Source organism: Hydra viridissima, unplaced genomic scaffold (genome assembly GCF_058129835.1).
Source record: "Hydra viridissima isolate aposymbiotic clone 2 unplaced genomic scaffold, HvirCarnegie_v1 scaffold_1, whole genome shotgun sequence".
In the NCBI taxonomy this organism is placed as follows: domain Eukaryota; kingdom Metazoa; phylum Cnidaria; class Hydrozoa; order Anthoathecata; family Hydridae; genus Hydra; species Hydra viridissima.
The window spans coordinates 38502738-38523385 of NW_028324300.1; the positions used below are offsets into that span (position 1 = coordinate 38502738).

General features: G+C 36.3%; 1 protein-coding gene across 1 annotated transcript in view; it reads left to right on the forward strand.

Moving 5' to 3' along the window:
- The window catches only part of LOC149894865 (uncharacterized), a 32632-nt gene extending 13650 nt beyond the window's left edge, over nucleotides 1–18982 (forward strand). Inside the window, exons 7-8 of the mRNA XM_090093561.1 lie at nucleotides 2348–2422; nucleotides 18212–18982. Coding sequence (XP_089949687.1) covers nucleotides 2348–2422; nucleotides 18212–18834 — 698 coding nt within the window. The 3' untranslated portion in view covers nucleotides 18835–18982. The remainder of the gene's footprint in view (nucleotides 1–2347; nucleotides 2423–18211) is intronic.
- The last annotated feature ends 1666 nt before the right edge of the window (nucleotides 18983–20648 follow it).

Below are 20648 nucleotides of genomic sequence, written 5' to 3' on the forward strand. Positions count from 1 at the left end.
CAAATCTCTTTTTTTTTTTTTATTATTTCAGCTTTATTTGTTGAACTACTCTATAAGAATTTTGCATCATATTTTTTGAGCAGCTTCAAAGAAAATAAAACTCTTTAAGTAGGGTTGAGTTATCTTTACAAACTTGTTACTACAAAATGTTTTTTTTACATCTTTACAAACTTTTTCACAAGTTCAGCCTAGATTCCGATGACTCATCTGTATCAGTGTTGCTTTTACTGTTATTAACTTTATAAACTTCTGTTTATACTTTGTCATTAATAGAAAAAAGATGATTAAAAGTGATCTTTTTAATCTTCACCAAAACCTATTGACGTTTAAAAAAAAGATTAGCAATTCGCTCAATTATTTGGTTTTGATCTTCAAAATAATCACAATATATCTTCACGTTGTATCAAAATTGACATCATAATCATCATGTTGACTTTTGTCTCTTTGATTATTATTATCTTCTTGTTTTTTTTTAAAATTACATCTTCTATTGCGAAGTTTTTTAATCAGTATTTCGAGCAATCATTTACACGATTTATACGACCGTTCCACGTTTTCTAAATCAAAGACTGATTAGTCCTCTATTGAAAAATAGTGTTTTATTCATACTCCTTTAAATCTAAACTAAATTGAAAACCCTTTTTTTCGTTTCAATTATCTCATCTTTAGTTTTTTTGACTATTTTCTTAAATAAGTATTGATAAGAAATATGGTATCTTTTTCAATTAAAAGAAGGTGGCCTTTTTCTTTTAGCAATTCAAGAACTTAATCAAATTTCTTTTTTCTTCTAATAGAGAAACATTCTGAGGCTGAAAAACAAGCTAACCTTTCTTCCAATAATATTTTATTTATCATCGAATACAAATTTGATTAAAAGCAGTTTTTTATTTGGTGTTTCACCTACACATTTTTGGTACAAAATAATATGAACATTTTCAAAATAATTTAGGACAATGTTTATATTTCCCATATCTTTTTTTTGGAGTTTAAAATGACTCCAAACACTAGAAGATTTAATGTTTAAAACCATTTTTACATTAATTTTCTTCCTTCTAAGTCAAAGTCGATAACCAAAATATTCAAGCAATACTTCTTATATGCTAAACAAGATATAAAAAATCAAAAAAAAAAAAAAATACGGGAAAAGGCAAAATTTGTTCCCGGAATTCCGTAAGTTAATTTCTCGGATGTCATGAGTTTTTATATTTATTTTTTTCGGAACGCTTCCCATATTCAATTTCACAACTGTAAATACAAACACATATATAACCTTGTAAATACTCCACTTAGCCATTTTTAACACTTTATTGCAGTTTATTACACTTGATATCATTTAAATCATTACGTGTCTGAAACTATTGTAAGCAGCGTATTTACATCAACTGTAATGCTTACCATTCTCAATCAGTCAATTTGCACTGCTTACTCTGTTTTATGGAATATTTTAAAAAGCGCTACAAAAAAATGCATAAATAGTTTTATTATGTAGAGAATACGGTTTTGATAAGGTATATATAGAATATTTTATGATGTCTCCATTATAAATCATAATTAGGACAAATAACATCGTCTAAAAGACTTTTAACACGCTTTTCAAGGCAAGGTTTATTAAGTTGGTTGAACACAATTTAAATAAGCAATCTATTGCTCAAAACCTTCTTTAGTGGATAAGTAATCCCAGAATGTTTTTTACTAGTGCAAGAAATATGATGAAGTGCTTTTAAAAAACAGTTTTTACTGCTGTTTTAAAAGAAAAAAATTCAGTTAAATTCGGTCACCTATAAAAATTGCAAGTGAGTTAAATAAATATATATTGATTTCGAATCATTTCGGCAACCATTATCAAAAGTTACAGCTTGAATAAATTATATATATTTTAACTTAGTTAGAGTATACTTTAAACGCTAGTAACGGATTTTAAGGAGCATAATTTTGCATGCCATTTTGGAAATTATTCAAATTCGCTCAAAAGCTTTTTTTTTTTACTCAAGAAGCTTTAAAGTAAACTGGTGAAATTTTTTGTTGGTAGATATTTTGTTCTTATTTTAACGGTATTGTATACTAATCAACATTGCAATAGATGTAAATCTCCTGTTAATTACCAAGTGGTTTAAGTTCACTACGAAGATTGATAAGAGAATAGGTGTGGTTTCTCATTCCACAATCTTCTGGTCTTTTAACTTTTCTTGTCTTTGATAAAACCAAAGTTAAAGAAATAAACCTTTTTTGTATTAATTGTTAATGAAATAAATTTTTTTGTACGAATTGCATAGCTCCTACACCCTCTTCTCAATCTCAAATGATAGTCAAACGTTTGCTTATCTTTCGGTTTTTTTTTATTTATTAGCTAGTGATACAAGAGAGCGGAAAAATGATGAAGAGCAGAAGAAAATTAACGTAATACTGAAGTTACCATTAAATGGTAAGAATTAAGTAACTGTAACATATTATGCACTATTTATAATCTTCCTTATTGTCATAAAATTCGTACAGCTTTCTATATGAGAGTGACTTCGGAACGTCTTTATTATGGATCTTCACTTAATATATCGCATAAATATGGGTGATATCGCATAAATATGTGTGATGTAATTTTCCAACTTAAATTTCTCAATAGCACTTCAAGGAACAATAAAACAATTTTTTCTAATATCTTTCTCCTGAAGTTAGCATTCTAATGATTCTCTGTCAGCCGTTTGCAGCACATCATTTTCGCTTTTTCCACTGATCCTTCTTTTATTCATAATTATATACTGTTTTGATTTCGACCACTCATTTACCTTTTCATTTATTTTTTCATTTATTCCTTTGTTTCTGGTCTCTCAAAAATCAGTTGATAATTTTTCTATAAAAACTGTTATCAATAAAAAAACATTAATAGTTACAAATCAGCTAAGTTTAAAATATAGTTTCAAAGTAATATATAATTATATATATAGTTTCAAACCTGAAACTTTCAAATCAGTGAAGTTTCATATAGTTTTAATTCTGTTTTTTTGATATGCTTCTTTGGTTATCATATTTAACTTGCCCGATTTTACTATTTCACAATTTTCATCTTAAAGCCACCTATATATTCCCATTCAATACCTCCGAATGCAGTATATTAAAGTTCAGTTAGTGCTTATCGCGTAAGGTGCAAAGTATTATTATCACCAATCCATGAATTTTGCTTTTTGACCAGGCTTTTTAGACCCTCTGAGATAGGTCCGGAGGCTGTGTGAGGTAGATCCGAAGGCCTTTTTTAGGCTCTTTGAGGTAGCCCTCTGAGGAGATGTATTGTGGGGGTTTTAGATTAATCTCGAGCTTCAGAGGTTGCCTTACAGGTAGCAGCATAGGTACTCTCAGACGTACCCCTCTGAGGCCTCTAAGGTAGCCTCTGAGATAGCCCTACGAGAGGCTCTCAGGAGCCCCAGATATGCAATGGGTAGCATGTGAGTGAGCGGCGAGTGAGTGTAAAAATTGGGGTTTTTACTCAGTAGACCTCAGCTGAGCTAGGGTGCGCACACAGACATAGAAATCGCAGATAAATGTTGTTTCACCGGTTGCTCCTTCGGTCGGGTGAAAACCCACTCTCCTCAACCCCACCTACAACCACTTATGCCACTCCTTTCTTTGTGGTCGCACGTAAAGTTATTTCACAGTTTTGCAAATGTGCTTTATTCGAGGGTCAGTGGTTAGGGGGTGAGACCAGTGGCTTGACGAACCTTCCATTCTATTCTTAGGTTAACGCTCTGGGTCCTACAGCGCTAGGCGCGGCTTGCTACAGCGTATATGGTGAGTGGATTCCTGAGACGTCAAGCGCGCCACTTATATTTTTCCATTTAGAGATTACATTTATAATAGGATATCAACAGCGTGGCAACGCGACATCGCGGTATGGACCCTATTGCTCAGCAAGATCTCGAAAGATTGCTTTAAGATAAAGTGATAACTTTCAATTAAATCATGGAGGTTTGTGAGAAATTGATAGCTGCATCAGCACCGAAACCTGTAAAGCTATCAAGACCCTAGCCCCCACCACCAACTAAGCTTAAGACTAAGCTACCACTACAACCAAAACCAGCTCTACCACCAAAACCCAGACCAGTCTTACAGATTGATGCTGAGACTGGCTCTGATCAGAGACTTGAGTCACCAGCTCAGGCGCATAGCAAGGAATATTGGAACAAGTTCTTCAGAGGTTTGGGATGGCCTGGGTAAGAGACTGCAGGAGAGGCATCTGGATATCCACAAGCCTATATCGTCAGCAAGGATAATAATTTCTTCAAAGGCTATATAGCCATCATCCTACCAGGGTATCAGCTATAGTCTTATGCGTCAGCGCTTCTGATTGACATTGTTCCAAGCATCCGTGAAGTGTTGGAAAAGGAGGTAGAGGACATAGGGCGGAAAGTCTTGCTCATCCTCGGGGCTGAGCTGGAAAAAATAGCTTTACTCTATGGTGACGATGGAGTAGAGACTGTTAGGAAAAGCGTTTACCTGAGGAGCGGCACAGTGCCAATCAGAAATAAAAAAAAGTATTGAGGCCATGCTCGTGAGATCGAGGGAAAGGATCATAGCGCGGCTAGAAGCGTACGTGGACAAGGAATCTGGCTGGAAACTCGTTAGCTGTAAATTGCTGGACATTAGCACTGTTGCATATCACCCGTTTCGCGGTTCTAGCTACATCGAGACACCATCTTACATCCCCAAGCGCTACGTAATTTACGTGAGGAATAGGAACAGGAGGTGCCTTGATTGGGCTATCCTATCCGCTATATATCCGGCAAAACGCAATGCTGATCTAATACCCATGTACCGACAGCATCAAAACTAGCTTAAGTTCACGGGGATCAATTTCCCGGTGAAAGCTACGGACGTCAGAAATTCGGAGTTCTCGGTGAATGTCTTTGCATGGGGAAAGGGATTGTATGTGATAAACATTAGCAAGTTGGGAGGCTTTGCTATTGACCTACTGCTCATCGTAAGTTACGCAGACCCAGAAAAGACATATTACGTCTGGATCAAGAACATGGTGAGGCTGTGCTACCGACAAAACAAGCACCGTGGTAGGAAACACCCGTGCTGTCTTTATGTGTTCTAGTGTACAGACCACTTGGAAACGCACCGTAAGGATTGTCTAGGCATCTGGGAAAAACCTCAGTGGACTGTGATGTCGGAGGCCGGCAAAAGTTCCCTAAAATTTGAAAATAGCTATATACAGGTGCGCGTATGCTTCGATATTTATGCTGTTTTTGTGTGTCTCAACATGCCTGTGGAAGGCGCCCATGCTAATCCCGAAAAACGTTCGACCTGTCTCTTATCAAAACAGGTCGTATGTGGGTACTGTTATATGAGGATTGCCAGCAATAGGCAAATTAAGGGACCCTACTTGTACCATGGAGAAGGTGCGGCGGAGCATTTGCTAGATAGTCTACAAGCGGAACTGGCGGAGATAACTGAATTATTCGAAAGACGTGGCAGAAGGATGAGCTAAGAAGGTCGATACTCTAATGGGGAAAAGACAGACTGTTTCATCTGCAAGAAACTCCTGAATGGTGACAAGGTTCCCAACTACTGCTAAACAAGTTGGAAATACAGCTGAGTAGCCCATAATCAACGTAGCATCAAAAAGTATGAGAGCGAGCGCTAAAACCGCAAAAATTCCGGTTGTTTTCCATAACCTAAGGGGGCACGACGAGCATATCATCATACAACCTCTAGGAAAAAACATGGAAAACGAAGATATTGTCTGCATCCCTAACAACATAGAAAACTAAAAGGCCTTCTCAGTTTGGAAGCTACCCTTCATCGATTCTATACAGTTCCTCAGTTTCTCACTCGAAGTGCTATCGAGTAATCTACAGCCGGATCACGAGTAAAGGTCTTACGAGAACCGAGCTAGAATTGTTGAGGCGCAAGGGTGTCGATCTCTACGAATGCGTCAACAGCTTTAATTGTTTCAATGAGACATGCCTACCACCCAAGGAGTTATTCTACTCTAAGCTGAGCAAGAGTGAGATAAAGGATGAAGACTATGTCCACGCACAAGATGTCTGGAGAAATCTCAGATGAAAAATCTTTGGTAATTATCACGACGTCTACCTGAAGAACAATGTAAAACTGCTGGCAGAAGTCTTTTAAAAATTCAGGACCTTATCGAAGAAGCGCTTTGGCCTCTACCCAGCCCACAACTTCACCTCTGCGAGTATGCCGTGGGACGCCATGCTGAAAAAGACTGGAGTTGTGCTAGAGCTACTCACCGACATCGATATGCATCTGTTCTTTGAGAAGGGTATTCGTGGAGGCATCTCAATGATTTCGAAAAAGTTTGCCGAAGCGAACAACCCAGGGTATTTCGACTATGATGCCGCTAAGCCCAACAGCTACAGTATCGGACAAAAATGGTGGACAAACTCAAATTTAGAACAAAAGCTGATCAAAATTTAAAAAGAACTAATAAAACAATTGTACAGATTAATTTTTAAATAGTTTATTATGTTCTTAACAAAATTTAAAACCATTGAATCATTTTTAAGAATCACAAAAAAAATTTATTACACATTTTTCTCAACAAACTACATTTTTCCTAGGACAAAACAAGGCACAGTGGGTCGGAATGCCCATTTTTGTGCCAAAATTATTTTTTTATTAAATATTAATAAGTTTGATATAAATAACATACTTAGAGCTTCTAAACATATTTGTGACTAAAAAAATGATTTTTATAATTTTTTTTTCTTAATAATTATAAATACAGCAAAAAAAATAAAAAAATGCATTTTTTCACATCTTATCAATTCAATTCAAACACAATCCACAGAATAAACATTAAAAAATTACATTTTACTGTTTTTAATAGGTACACAATCTTATGAAAAAAATACTTTCATGTCTTATCAACTCATTCAAACACAATTTGCAACTTTAAGGCAACCATCTATGTCTGCATATATTTAAATGAAGTGTTTACAAATTTACAATGTTATCTCCTGATGATAATAACTCCAAAACCTCAACAGGAAAGTCTTTCTTTTTTGAAGTGCAGGTTTGCCTCAATGATGCTATGACAGGATCAGATGAGCATAGAAATCTTTTCAAAATGTCCTCATTTGCAATACATCTTGAAGCTTTTCGAGCATGACGTTCATGAAACAGTTTGAAAAATTTGTTTGTTGCCTCCTGTGCTTCTTCACTAATCATTCCAATTGGCAGTGAGATTCTATTAATGATAGCTGTGCCGTGGATCAGCAGTTTGTGGAGGCTTTGTGGCATGTAGTACCATGGGTACAGTTTCACAAACAACTTTGCAGTTTCTGTACACATCATGGTAAACTTTTCAGTATTTATTTCATAGCCACTTGATATGCTTGACATAATAATGTGCAATTTTAAAATTAGTTCCTTATTGACACCTGTTATATTTGCAAAAGAAATGGCATCAGTAAATGCTCGTCGAGAAGTGTTGCCATCATTAGATGTACCAGATCCTCCAGACTTTGGTTGACAACAACAAGGCCCATCTGTTGAAGAAAAGCTTGTTGGATGTAAGACTTTGTTTCAGCAACTTGTGCTTTGTCTTCTACTGTTCATGCTTGCCACTTTTTGATAGGCAACTTGTAACCAATATGCAGAAAACATTCAAAACATCGAATCCAGCAATGCAGTGTAGATAAACCATACTGCAAGCCTTTTGCCCGGTAATTTCTTACTATGCAGGCATCAATGTTTTTCATCTCTTTTGGTGAGCATCCACAGATAGAGCAACACTGACTTGAGTTAGTGGCCTCAGATAAAGCTGTGTGTACTTTTCCATCAATCATTGTTATTTCAATCACATGCTTTACTTGAAGTACTTTTCCATTGTTTAATATAATTTTTGTACAATTTAAATTCCTTATTTCTTCTTTTAGTTGAGTTTCTTCAGAGATTATAATATCTTTAGACTCTTTTTCAAACTGAAAGCGCAAAGGGCGAAAATACAGAGTTGATGGTGGTTTTAGGTTTTGCCACAAAGTTGTCTTTTTTCCACAAGCAAATGAGCTCAAGTCAAGTGGTACTATGCAAGTTAAAAACAATGACTCTTCTATTTGTATATTACGGATACCATCTTTAGACACTGTTTGCTTATAGACACTTTGTCCTGTTGAGCCATCAAATCCTGCCTTGTGTCTTAAAGTAGCAAATATGGTTGTATCACCAGCAACTGTTTCAATAACTTCATTCTGTACTTGACATAGTCTTTGTGCAGTGTGGTCGACCAAGCTCTGTATTGAGATTTTAGCAAAAAAATCATCTATCTCTATTTCATTTGAATAGCAAGATAATTTTGCTGCCTTTATTATGTGATATGAAGGATAAAATTCACAGTTTTTTCTCAAAGCAGCATTTCGATGTAGTTGATATCCATCTTTGGTCATATTTGTATCTAAAAGTAAAGCTAGAGTCTCATTGCCAGAGAGTTGTTGAGATATTTTGTTACTATTGTCAAAAATAATTTTACTGCGTGTACCTCATCAAGTTTATTTTCTTTTTTAAGAAAAACTTTTGCTGCAAAAAGTAGTTCATTCGATGAATGCCCATGTTGTAGAGAGTTGGTGCGCCTGTACTTTGTTCGAAGTGAACAGTCATCAAAATTCTCAATTGAAGGCCTGCCACGTGTATCTTGTTTCACAGGAATATCAGTAAAAACATTATTCTCTGTCTGTAGCCACTCTTTATGCTTTTTTTCGAAACAAATACGGTTACCTTTTAAGTCCTGTCATCTCTTTCTTATATGAATTAACAATGTTTCCAACTTAGGGTTAGGATTTACCAGATTCATACCTTTGATAACATCCTTTAAAACACCATGGTCAGAGATTTTTAATTTATTTTTTAGCATGTAGGTATATATATCAATGTATTTCATTTTAACCTATAAATTCTAAAATACATTCATTAGAAATCATTTAAATGACAGTATATTTATGCCTAAAAGTTTAAAGATGATGTGTTTTATTTTTAATTAAAAAGCCAAGTGATTATTTAAAAATTAATTAATTAAAAAAACTCGTGATTTGTTTGTCGCGGGCAAAATTTTCTTTATAACCTGCTATCTAAAAGTTAATTTGTGGGCAAGGTGGTACTTTGTTGAAGCTAAAACTAACTTTAAATTATAATATATATACTTAGTAAAGATTTTAATGCATTTTCAGACTGGAGGATATTGGAGGTTTTTTTAATTAAATAAAGTAAGCAAAAATTTATACTAAAAAAACCTGTAAAAACACATCATCTTAAAAATTAAATAAAATTTCTTACTTACAAGCAAAAAATTTGCAAGGAAGTTATTTTGTTTCAAAGAGTATCAATCTATCAATATATAAAAAAATTATAGCGCAAATAATTTTAATTAAAAAATAGTTGACAGTTTCTGTGTAGCAACTCATATTTTATTAATTTTTATTTTAAAACTTACAAATCTGGCAAAAAAAATTAACTTCAACAGGCCATATAAAATTTAATATAAAAGCTAGTGACTAAAAAATATCTTTTTTTTAAAGCTTGATAAGTATGGAAAACAACTATTACCATTAAACCTACGTTGAGCAAAATTTTTTTTTTAAATTTTGGCATACCTTAACCCACTGTGCAAGGTGGACAAATCAAAACGAAGCTTTTTTTTATAAGATTTCATTGTCTTTATTCATTTTACCGTATTCTTTTGTTTTCACTTTTATCATAACATTACTCTTAAATAATAAAATAGATTTTGGAACGTCTGGCCAATTATTTTCTCAATTAAACTAAAAATAGATTTAACTCGTGATATATGGCGTAAATTGCAACTTAAAATGGCTTACGACAAATTAGGATTGTTTTACGTGAAAATATTATTAAAGATTTTAAAAGCGGAAAACGTCAAGCTAAAACTTGTAGAAAATATAATATAGCTAAATCGACTGTAAGCAAAACTGTCAAATCATTTGGATCTCGTGACTGCTATAAAATAAACCATCGGGGCGGACGTCCAAGAAAAACATCACAAAGACTAGATCGAATAATAGTTAAAGAGCTTCAAAAAGATCCATTTTTGTCATCCACAAAATTAACCGAAAAACTTGAACTACAAATCTCTAATCGCACGGTGGGAAGAAGAGCTAACGAAGCAAAATTGTTTTCTCGGATGCCTCCTAAGAAGTAACTAACTTCTTTTAAAAATAGAAAGCTAATAATTGCGTTTGCCAAAGCACACCAAAATTGGACTGTAGACCAGTGGAAAAACATACTTTTCAGTAATCAAAATATAACCTTTTTGGAAGCAACGGCAAGAAGCGAGTCTGGAGACCAAAGAACACCAGATTCAATACTAATTATACCAAGAAGAGTGTTAAGCATGGAACGTTTACTATGGTTTGGGGATGTTTCTCAGCACTAGGAACTGGTCCTATTCACAAAATTATTGGAATTATGGACCACTTTGTTTACAAAGATATAATGGAAGATGTTATGTTACCGCATGCTGAATGGGAGATGCCGCTAAAATGGATTTTTCAACAGGATAATGATCACAAACATACGTCAAAAGTTGTAAAACAATAGTTCAAGGACAAGAATATCACCATAATGAAGCCTGCACAAAACCCTGATTTGAATCCCATAGAAAATTTGTGGGAAATAATTGACAATAAGATTGAGCCATTGACAATAAGATTGAGGTTCGAACTAGCTAGACGAACCGATTGCGGAAGCTCATCGCCAACCCTGTATACCTATTGCACAGGATATTTGATGATCTGGTGGCCATCCACAGCACAAAAACTAGGCTGAAGCTTAACAGACCGTTATATGTTGGGCAATCTGTAATCGACTTGTTGAAGTGCCTGATGTGTGATTTCTGGTACGGTCAGTACAAAGTCAGGTATGATCCGAAGGCACAGATACAGATAGCCTGATATTCGAGGTTGAGACTGACAATCTCTACTAAGATATGTGAGAAAAATCCAATATCTATTGCTTCAGCGACTACCCAGAGGTTTACCTATGCTTCGACGTGAAAACAAGGAAGTTGTTGGCAAGTTCAAAGACGAGTGTAGCAGCCGCCTCCTTAAATTCGTTTTGCTGAGACCTAAAATGTATTCAATCCTTTATGAGGGTAAAAGACAGAAGGAAAAAAAACGAAGACTCAAAGAGATCAGCAAGACTGTGGTCATCAAGGAAGTGCGGAAAGAATCCTTTATAGAGTGCCTAAATGATCAAAAAGCGGTGAGACACACACAACTCACGATTCGGAGTCAAGGGCATCAGATTGGCGACACCAAGAGAAGGATTGAGTCGGGGGTATCATGACTCTGGCCTAAGGCCAACCACTATGCGTCGAATGATTCTATCAGTTGGTCGCTCAGTTCCATCAGGAACAATGGATAGCTCTTAATGGGCGAAGGGTCTGGCTAGCCCATTAGTAAGGCTAAAAAGGGCAGGCTGCATCTCCTATCTTAAGATTGAATCAATAGTGTGTGTAGTTATAGACCAGACAGGATTGGTAGCTCGGTGATGCCCACCTTCCAATTGCCTGGCGCATACAGATATCGCGCGAGAGAGCTCGAAGATATTATAGGTTCCTCAAGACCGACAGCCCTCCGAATAGGTTTTGAGGTTGTCTGAGAGCCCTTCACAGTCTTGATGGCGTCTTTGTATTTAACACCAAGCAATCTGGCTGGCTCATTGTTAATGGAAACAATGACGGCAGTGACCTAACCCACTTGATCAATATTACCAAAGAGCCGTGCGCCGCCAACAGCATCTTCTTAGCGTACTGCGCGCCAAACAGTCTATCTGCAGTAGTGCAATTAAAACGCTCAACTATACCTTGCTCGCAATGGTTTCCGGCAGCGGATACCCGTACCTGTACACCGTGCTTCTTGAGGATATGGATAGCAGCCTCCAGAAACTCGCAACCTGGATCTACCTGAAGAAGATGTGGCCACTTCGGCAGACCGCGCCTGTATGTGCGAGTAAAAAGCATTTTCGACTTCTGCTGCAATCTTGTTTGTGAGTAGCTCCACTTCTTTGTGATGCCACATCAACAATCACCAGAACATATTTATACGTGCACCTACCAACTTTCTCATGTAGCAGATTCAGTAAATCCGCTTAGTGAACCGCATTTGGTTTGCTCTCACTAACCATAAGCCTAGGTATGTAGTGAGGGGCTAGTAAGTAGATCTATCATTTTGCCTGATTCCTAAGCCATGCGCCTGCAACCTTCTCAGAATCTTTCCCAGCTGATACGCGTTCCTTGATGGCAGGCGTCCCGCGCCAGTACCCATTTGGGCTATAATATACTGAAGATTGTCTTTTATTTATTGGGAGCGTATGATGAGTGGCACGAAATATTGATTGAATTATCAAATATTGATCGAGCTGATCAGGTCTGCCACGCAGCTAACCGTCTCATTCTCTTAACTGCGGCAATTGCTATAGTCAAAGCTATCGCAGCTATCAATACCGCTATTATTACCGCTATCACTACCGCTATCCCAGCTATCAATACGCTATCGCTGTTATAACAGGATGTTGAGGCCTTTTGTGTCAATTTTTTCTTTGATTTGCTCTTCTGCTCTTCATTATGCTTACGAACCAGATCACACCTCTTGCCAGCATCGAGATTTTCCTGGATAGCACCAAGCTCAGCTAGTTGTCTGCGAAATTGGTTCAGCACGTTAGTGCAGGTATGCACATTCTAATAGCGACAAACAATCGCCTAACTCTGCAGCTCTGGCTTTGTCGGTATCCCATTCTACATCGACATCAAGGTCTTACTCTGTCCTGTCAATTATGTGTGAAATTGTTTTTAACGGAATTGATGTGAGATTATGGTCTACAGGTCTCGCGGCATTCCATTTGTGGAATGAAGGCAATTACTTTAATATGTCTACAGCTTGTGCGTTGCTACTTAGAAGGCTGCGCTTTTACCCCCGTAATTCTTCAACATAAAGGTCAAACTCATGTATCAGCATGTATAAAGCATGTATCAGACCTAGCAATTCATGTTTGGGTTTTCTTGAGCTTTTCTTCGAAAGACATTGTCATGTACACTTCAATTTGCCTCGATATATGTAATTAGAAAAACATTTTCTCTTATTAAGTTTAATCTCGAGGTCTGTGGAAAATTTAATATCAAGGCCTGTGGAAGGCTCAATGCTCTAGGGCGATTGTCTCACATAAGTCCATAGTATTGTAGAGAGCCTTCTGAAGTATGGGATAATCATGCTAATTCTTCTCATAGTGTCTGCAGCTGAGATGACTTTTTGCTGCACGATAAACATCATTAATTTTGGTCGTGACGGCTTTCCTCACGAAATAGTAGAATGTTTTTCTTAGCTAGAGAGTCTCTCAATCAGCGTGTAATGAAGGGGGTAGTGTCTCATTTAGTTCTGGATCTATGTTCCTTTGGGTTTGGGTTAAGCGCTCCTATGGACTTGACATTGTATTAGAAATCCATGACACCTTGATACAAACTCAAGAGGAAATCCCAGGAAGAAAAATTAATAACAAAATAATCGCTTCTTTGCAAAATCTTCCTGCGTCATCGTGAGTGGCTCCATGGCATTGTTATGGCGCTCTATTTCATCCTTGGTTTAGTTTGAATTTGGCTATCCCAATAGAAGCCGCCGTTATGTATGCTATGTGTCTTGCGTCAATTTTTTAAAAGCCGGGAGCGAATCTGGCAGGGAATCATTTCTTATCAACCGTCGTCTGGTTAGCCCATTTGCCAAAGATCAAGTAGCCGATCAACATCTCAGAGTCTCTTATATCAAATCTTTGTTTGGTCTTTGACACAAGTTTGGTTTTCGTTTTGGTTTTCACAACGCAGTGTTCGAAGGCTCCGACTTCGAACACTGCGCTGTCAGTGTTCGAAGTCGAAGCCTTCGAACACTGCGCTGTGATATTCAGGTGCGGGGTAGACATTTTGCTAGTAATGATATAGCTATTATTGTCAATATATCCCAACTCCAATTGGAACCTAACGACCTGTCAAGACCACTTAAGACCTATCTGGGCGCGCACTTCAGATTTCTTACTTGATAAAACCCCAAACTTGAGGTATTGCCGGATCGAGATTCCTATTTTTTCTTGAAAGAACGCGACTTCAATCAAGTGTTCCATTGTGAGGGTGTAGTTGTTGATAAACTTACACTAACCATCAGAGACATAGTTTCTAAACCTTTCTGCCAAGCGACACAAGTCAATCCCGCTAAGGATTTTGGCATTGGCTGCAACCATGTTTATAGGGGCATGTTAGGGGCATTCGCGCGCGTTCGCTGCAACCATGATCTTTATACTTACTCTAACACATTAGTCTAATTGGTGGTCATCATTTTAGAAAGGTTGGACACCACTAATTTGAATGGTGAACCCAATAGAAGATTTTCTTCTTTGCGTCGGCGCGACGAACACAGGTAAGACAGAACTCTGCATCTGTCTGCTTGATCGCCGGCCGGACGCCATAAAAGCTCTTATACGTCCATACTGGAGTGGAGCAAGACAACTTTTTTCCGTGTTGATGCGCGACAAAAAATTTTTTATAGTTAAGTCAAAAATCACAGAGCAACACGACGTCCAGATAACCTTGCGAATTTCTTTCGAGAAAATGGCTGGAGAAGAATGCATTTTCATAATTGACGACTGCATCACCGAAAAGGATATAGACTCCCAAAACGCTGCGAGGCTAGCAGTGATGACAATGGTCAGGAGACCAGTCTTATTAGAGACAGCGACCCAGACCGTTAGTTGGCGGTGTTTTTACTCTTTTTTGATAGTAATTGGTAATCTTTAGCGAGCTTCTCTATTTTTTTATATCCGCTAAAGGACCATCTGGAATCTATGAGCAGACCTATCAGTAGCCTAGACTGTTGTCAGTGAGTTCTCGGATGGTGCTATGGGAGGCACGCTCATGATATTTAGCGACGTCGGGTAGAGCCTCTCTCGGGACATTGTGTTAATCTTATTTGAGGGATGTTATCTCCAATTAGATCAGTGGTGTCCGAAATTATATCATCCAAGTTATGAGAAACCATCAGGTACACACTATTTATTGTTCTGGCACTGCGCCATCTAGCGCCTTTTGTACGCTAGCCGCGCCAATAAAGACTTCAGTTTCCTCACGGATAAGGCTGTCCTCAATTAAATCAGAGCCTCCAGGGACTATGATGTTTCTAGTCTCATATGACGCTGTTAAATCGTGTGTTTCAGGTTTCCAGGGAAGGATTAGTACTGTACTCGATGCTGCCGTCCTCAATAACTTAGTCCACTTTGCGTTGTGGGTTTTAAGCAATAAGTCGTGGCGGAAAATGCGACCTGAAAATTGCATAGACCAAATAAACTTTAAATTTTTTTACGCTGATAAAATTTCGATTACTCTTACAAAAGCCATACTTAAGTATGAGACATGCGACCTTTGGAGCCTCGACAATGGACAAAAATATTTTTGCTCACTCAGTGCGCTACGTACCTGTCAGTTAGACCCAGCAAAGCAGCCACTGAACCGCCCATGATTTTGGCGTTGAGTTTTGATGATAAGTCTGCTGTAGTTCCATGTCTGGATTTGTAACCCCGATAAATGACTTTTTATCTTCTGTGTCAGGCTTGATCGGATTTTTATCCCCTATGTCAAGTGTTAACAGATTTATAGACTTTTTCTTCACCAAATTAATGCCTGTTGCAAACGGTGGTGTTCGGAGGAGCTCATTGTTGTACTCTCGCATTGGGTCGGTCCTTAATTCGAAATCGCTCGGAATTAGATATAGACCTGGGGCAAGGGCAAAATTGAGAGTATTGTTGGCGTTCAATAATATGTTATTGTAGCGTGTGATGTCGGCACCAAAGTCTCTGGGGGATTCTATATAGACTTCACGGGCGTTTATGCTGGATACCTCAGATTTACCCGTCTGAAGTACCTATAAGGGTTCCTCAGAGGGGTACTACAGAGGGTACCTCTGATGCTACCACTGCGGCAACATCTACAGCTCAACCCCAATCTAAAACCCCCATAAGACATCTCCCTAGAGAGTTTTTATCTAAATCCCCCATTACACAACCTAAGTAAGATGTGTTATGGGGGTTTTAGGCATGGCCGCCGAGAGGGGGGGGGGGTTGGATGGGGAAGATTCCCGGGGCCCCGTGTGTGTACAAATAATTTTTTAAAGTAATTTTTAAAAGATTTAAATAGTTTTGACTTTTAAAAGATTTAATTAACTTTTATTTTTAATTTTCAATGACCAGAGCACACTTCTTTTGGTCCTGGGTATATAATTGATCATAATGAGGGCCCCTGAAGAAAATTTCCCCGGGGCCCGAAATTTCTCTCGGCGGCTATGGTTTTAGGTAAACCCCGAGTTTATCTAAAACCCGCATAATACATCTACTTTAGGTTGTGGTAGTAGATTATCTTACTCCTTTAACATTACATTTGTAAATAGTTTTACACAATCTGTGAATATAATTCCAAGTTTAGTAACGAGTTTCCGTTGATATTCACTCACTCTTTTTATATGACCATTGCTTATTAGACAAAAAGATTGTAGTTATAACATTCGTGAAGATTCCCATGGAATTTGATATTAACGAATTAGCCCTTCAAAAGCATTCTAATCTGTTTGTAATAACTCCTCACCTTTCGGTCTGTCTCTCTAAAATACCTCAAATGATTGGTAAATACCTTAAAGGAAAACTTACTAGATTTGAAATGATGGGTTTAGTTTTTCCGAATACGGTTAAGACATGCTGCTTGTCTTCGCAAAAAGTTAGTTACACTTTTGTTATCCTCTTGGGCTATTCCTTTACCTAAAAGCTTACCGGTGGTATCAGCTCTGCTTTTAATAGGTGCTGAAAGCCAGCGCCTAAAGTTGTAGCCTAGACTAGACGCTCTTTTTGCTGGTGGGCAGCTTGATTTGATTTCTCTTATTACCATATAATGCATGGGACTTGAACAATTTGCAAAAATCAGCATGAGGTAGTTTCTTTTGCTTTTCTGCATGCGAAAGTTTTAACTGTCGCACAATTGAGTGTTGTTGTTATAAAGTTTTTCTAATAATTTATCAGAGCATTGGCAATATGTTTGCGCTTACCATTAAGATTGTTGAACCAGCTACACTAATTTTAACATTGCAAGAACAAATTGCATTTACAAAGAACTGAAATTAATTATTCTTGTATTGATAATATCTATATATCTATTCATATAGATCATATATCTATATGTAATTATGATATTCACAGATATAGTTAATAATTTTTCGTACATATATATTATCAACCTAACAGACGTTATTGCTTGTGTCATTAAACATTTTGTCGTGAAGGAAAATCTTCAGACATATACAACATATGCTTATTATTAAAGATTAATAAAGATAGGAAAACTAGAAAAGACAGCTAAAGAGTGAAAAATAATGGTGGAGTTTTTATCTGTGAAATTAAATCATTCTTTTTTTAGGAGAGACAAAGCAGTTTTTTTATCAACGTCAGACATTGATAAGTATAAATTAAAACAGCACTATTAATACCTCTGCCATTCTACCTCGTGAGACACCTTTTAACCTTTTTTTGTCTGAAAAATGCTTCACATGAAAAAGACTTAAGGCAAGGTTCCGAAGAAACTGGAAAAATTTTATAAACTATTTTAAAGTTGTTTTAGGGAGAACACGCAATCAAAAATATCATCTGGTTTAGTTCTTTGCATAATTAAAAATATTCTTATTTCTTGAATTTCTGTATCTAAAGTTAGAACATATAGCATCTCGAGAACAAAAGAAAATCTCTCTTAGAGTTAGATTGAATGTTTTTACGTTGTTCTAACCTTTGCTATGAAATTTGAAAGGTCTTTTAAACGAATCTAAAATTCATCAGGGGAGAACCGGCAAATTAACGCTGTAGCCAGATCCCGTTGATTATAAACTAAGAGCAAAAAAACGTCAGAGAGTATGAAAACTAAATGCAAATAAGAAAATTTTTTTTCTGTTTAACATTAAACTTTTTGTTTTAGTAAAGTTATTTAAGAAAAACTCATCTTGATACGAAGGTGTTGTTAAATACTTGGGGAATATCATAGCTTAACATCAACAAGTTTTGTTTAAAGATCTTGAATAAGTACTTAGTCGCAACGAATTTCTACCTTTTGAGAGCATTATACTTCAAACAAGCATTAGTAATCTATTTACTTAATTATTTTTATATCTATTTTAAGCATACAGAAAACAAGTTCTTGATTTGCACCAACATCTAGATATAGATGACAGGGCGTTAAAAATTTGCGACGAGTTTGACTTTTCTGATAGAAGAAGACCTGAGATTGAATTATCAAGATATGGAGGAGGTAATCCGGCGAAAATTTTTCTGGTCAACTTGAAAATAAGCCATGGAGAGGAGTCACTTGAATTCTTTAATAGGGTTTTGGAAGAAAATAAGGTTAACTGGCCTAAAATGAAAGAAACAAAAAACAAAGACGCCACCTTTCTTAAAATTTCGCAGTTAGATCACAATGATATCAATTATCTAAGTTGTTATTCAAATCTACAGAATAATTGGAAAAGCGTCGCAGGAGAATTTGGATACTCGCATGAACAAATAGAAAATATAGCCAGGCATCAACAGCGTCCTAATAATTTTTCATGCAGTGAAAGCGTTTTTCGAATAATTAGTCAGGAAAAGCCGGAATATTCGATTGGAGAATTTATGTTTCTTCTCCATCTCCTGAAATTCAATGATGCATTTAATTATATGAAAACAGGTGTTACTGCTTGGGCGAGAGAGATAAAGGATATCAATTCACTATATCAACTTTTACCACGGATTTTCTCTGATGAATAATAGCAGTATGGCATATCATTTTCCCGTAAGGTTTTAATATAAAATGATTTAGAACTCAGGAAAATATTATTTGTAAACATATATTGGTTATTTTATTCTTAGTTTGTAAACTCATTTGTTTTTAAAAAGAAAAACATATTAAAGCTTACATTGTTGCTATTTATCAAAATTTACCAATAGCCGCCTTCGTTCACTTTTACTTTCAGTTCTGTTTTTATATAAAACAGAACTGAAAGTAAAAGTGAACGAAGTTGCAAACCGTCAGGAAGTTAGAAAAACGTTTTTTACTGGTTGGGAGTACAAGTTCTCTGCAGCGTGTTTTTGTTAGCTAAAGTAATGCCATTTCTTTGGGTATTATATTGTATGTAGATTCGATTTTTAGCTTGTTTGTAAAATTCCTTTGACCATCTCCCTGATAGAGATCTCAAGCTCTTCTGACAAGGATGTAAGTTGTTGTAATTGTTCCAAATAAGTTACGTTTTCTTAAAAATTTTTCTCACTTTCCATTTATTCAAAAAAATAACTAAACAAACTTAATACAGTTGTAGCAGTTGTATTTCTCTTTGGAATGATCTTTAGAATGCTATCAGATGAGAGCAAGTTCGAATTTTTTTTTTTGCAAACTGTTTCAACCACTCTTGATTAGTTGGTGCTGAAGCACTTTGCAGAACCACCCCTTCCCCCCTCCTCAATTTATAAAACACGCAATATTATAGGCATTTTTACATGTTTCAAATCTTGTCACTTCAGGAATGAATACTTTGGAAAAATAAACATAACTTTAATATTTTTCAACCAATTTTGGATATATGTTGGTATTAGGTGTGAAAAGGGTCTGGAAATCGATTTAGACCAATTTCGTAGTGATTAGATTGGTACTTTGCTTGATTTTGTAAACCGCGTCAAAACGCATAAAAATGGTTAAATTGTGTCAACTGCGTATCTTTGAACTCACTTCTAACCTAACTAACGGTTTTATTCAAACTGCTCCCAATTTTTTTCTAACTAGTGAGGGTTAATAGTACATGGTTCAACATAAGATTAGCCTGTATTTTTCAAACTGTGACTACACAAGCACTATATAAATAAGCTTTTTTCACCCAAAAATCATGATTTTTGAAACTTAATGTGGCTTGTGAAGTCATAAAAATTAAGTTAGAGCTCTAAAACTTTACAGATCTCATTTTCTCACATATACGCAGCAGAAAAATGGTAGGAGCAGTCAAAATAAAATGTGAGCCTGAGAACGGGACACCCTAATATATATATATATATATATATATATATATATATATATATATATATATATATATATATATATATATATATATATATATATATATATATATATACCCCAGCAAACATGAGGTTAAATGGACCGCCAGCGGCTAGCCGATACTGACTTAACTATAGATTACCGAAGTAGAACCGCTAGTGGCTGCCCGGTTCTGGCGTGCCTCTAGAGTACCGACATCGAAAAGGTTATGGCTACCCGCTGGGGCGCTTGCCATTAATGGTCCACCATTTAACCGATATAAAAGACTCCAATGGTCCGCTCTCGATGCCTAAATCGGACCGCTAATGATCCAGTTAACAATATAAGTACTTATAATCATTATACGTATAATGATTATGTATGTATGATTATGATATGTACATATAATGTTTATAAATACGGTTTTCCAAAATACTATAGTATTTTGGAAAACCGTATTTAGTATACTTGTCTTTTAAGGTTTCTATTTACTACAACAAATACTACAGCAAATAAAAACCCCATGTTTAAAACTTCTCATTCAAGTAGCTTACCTGTT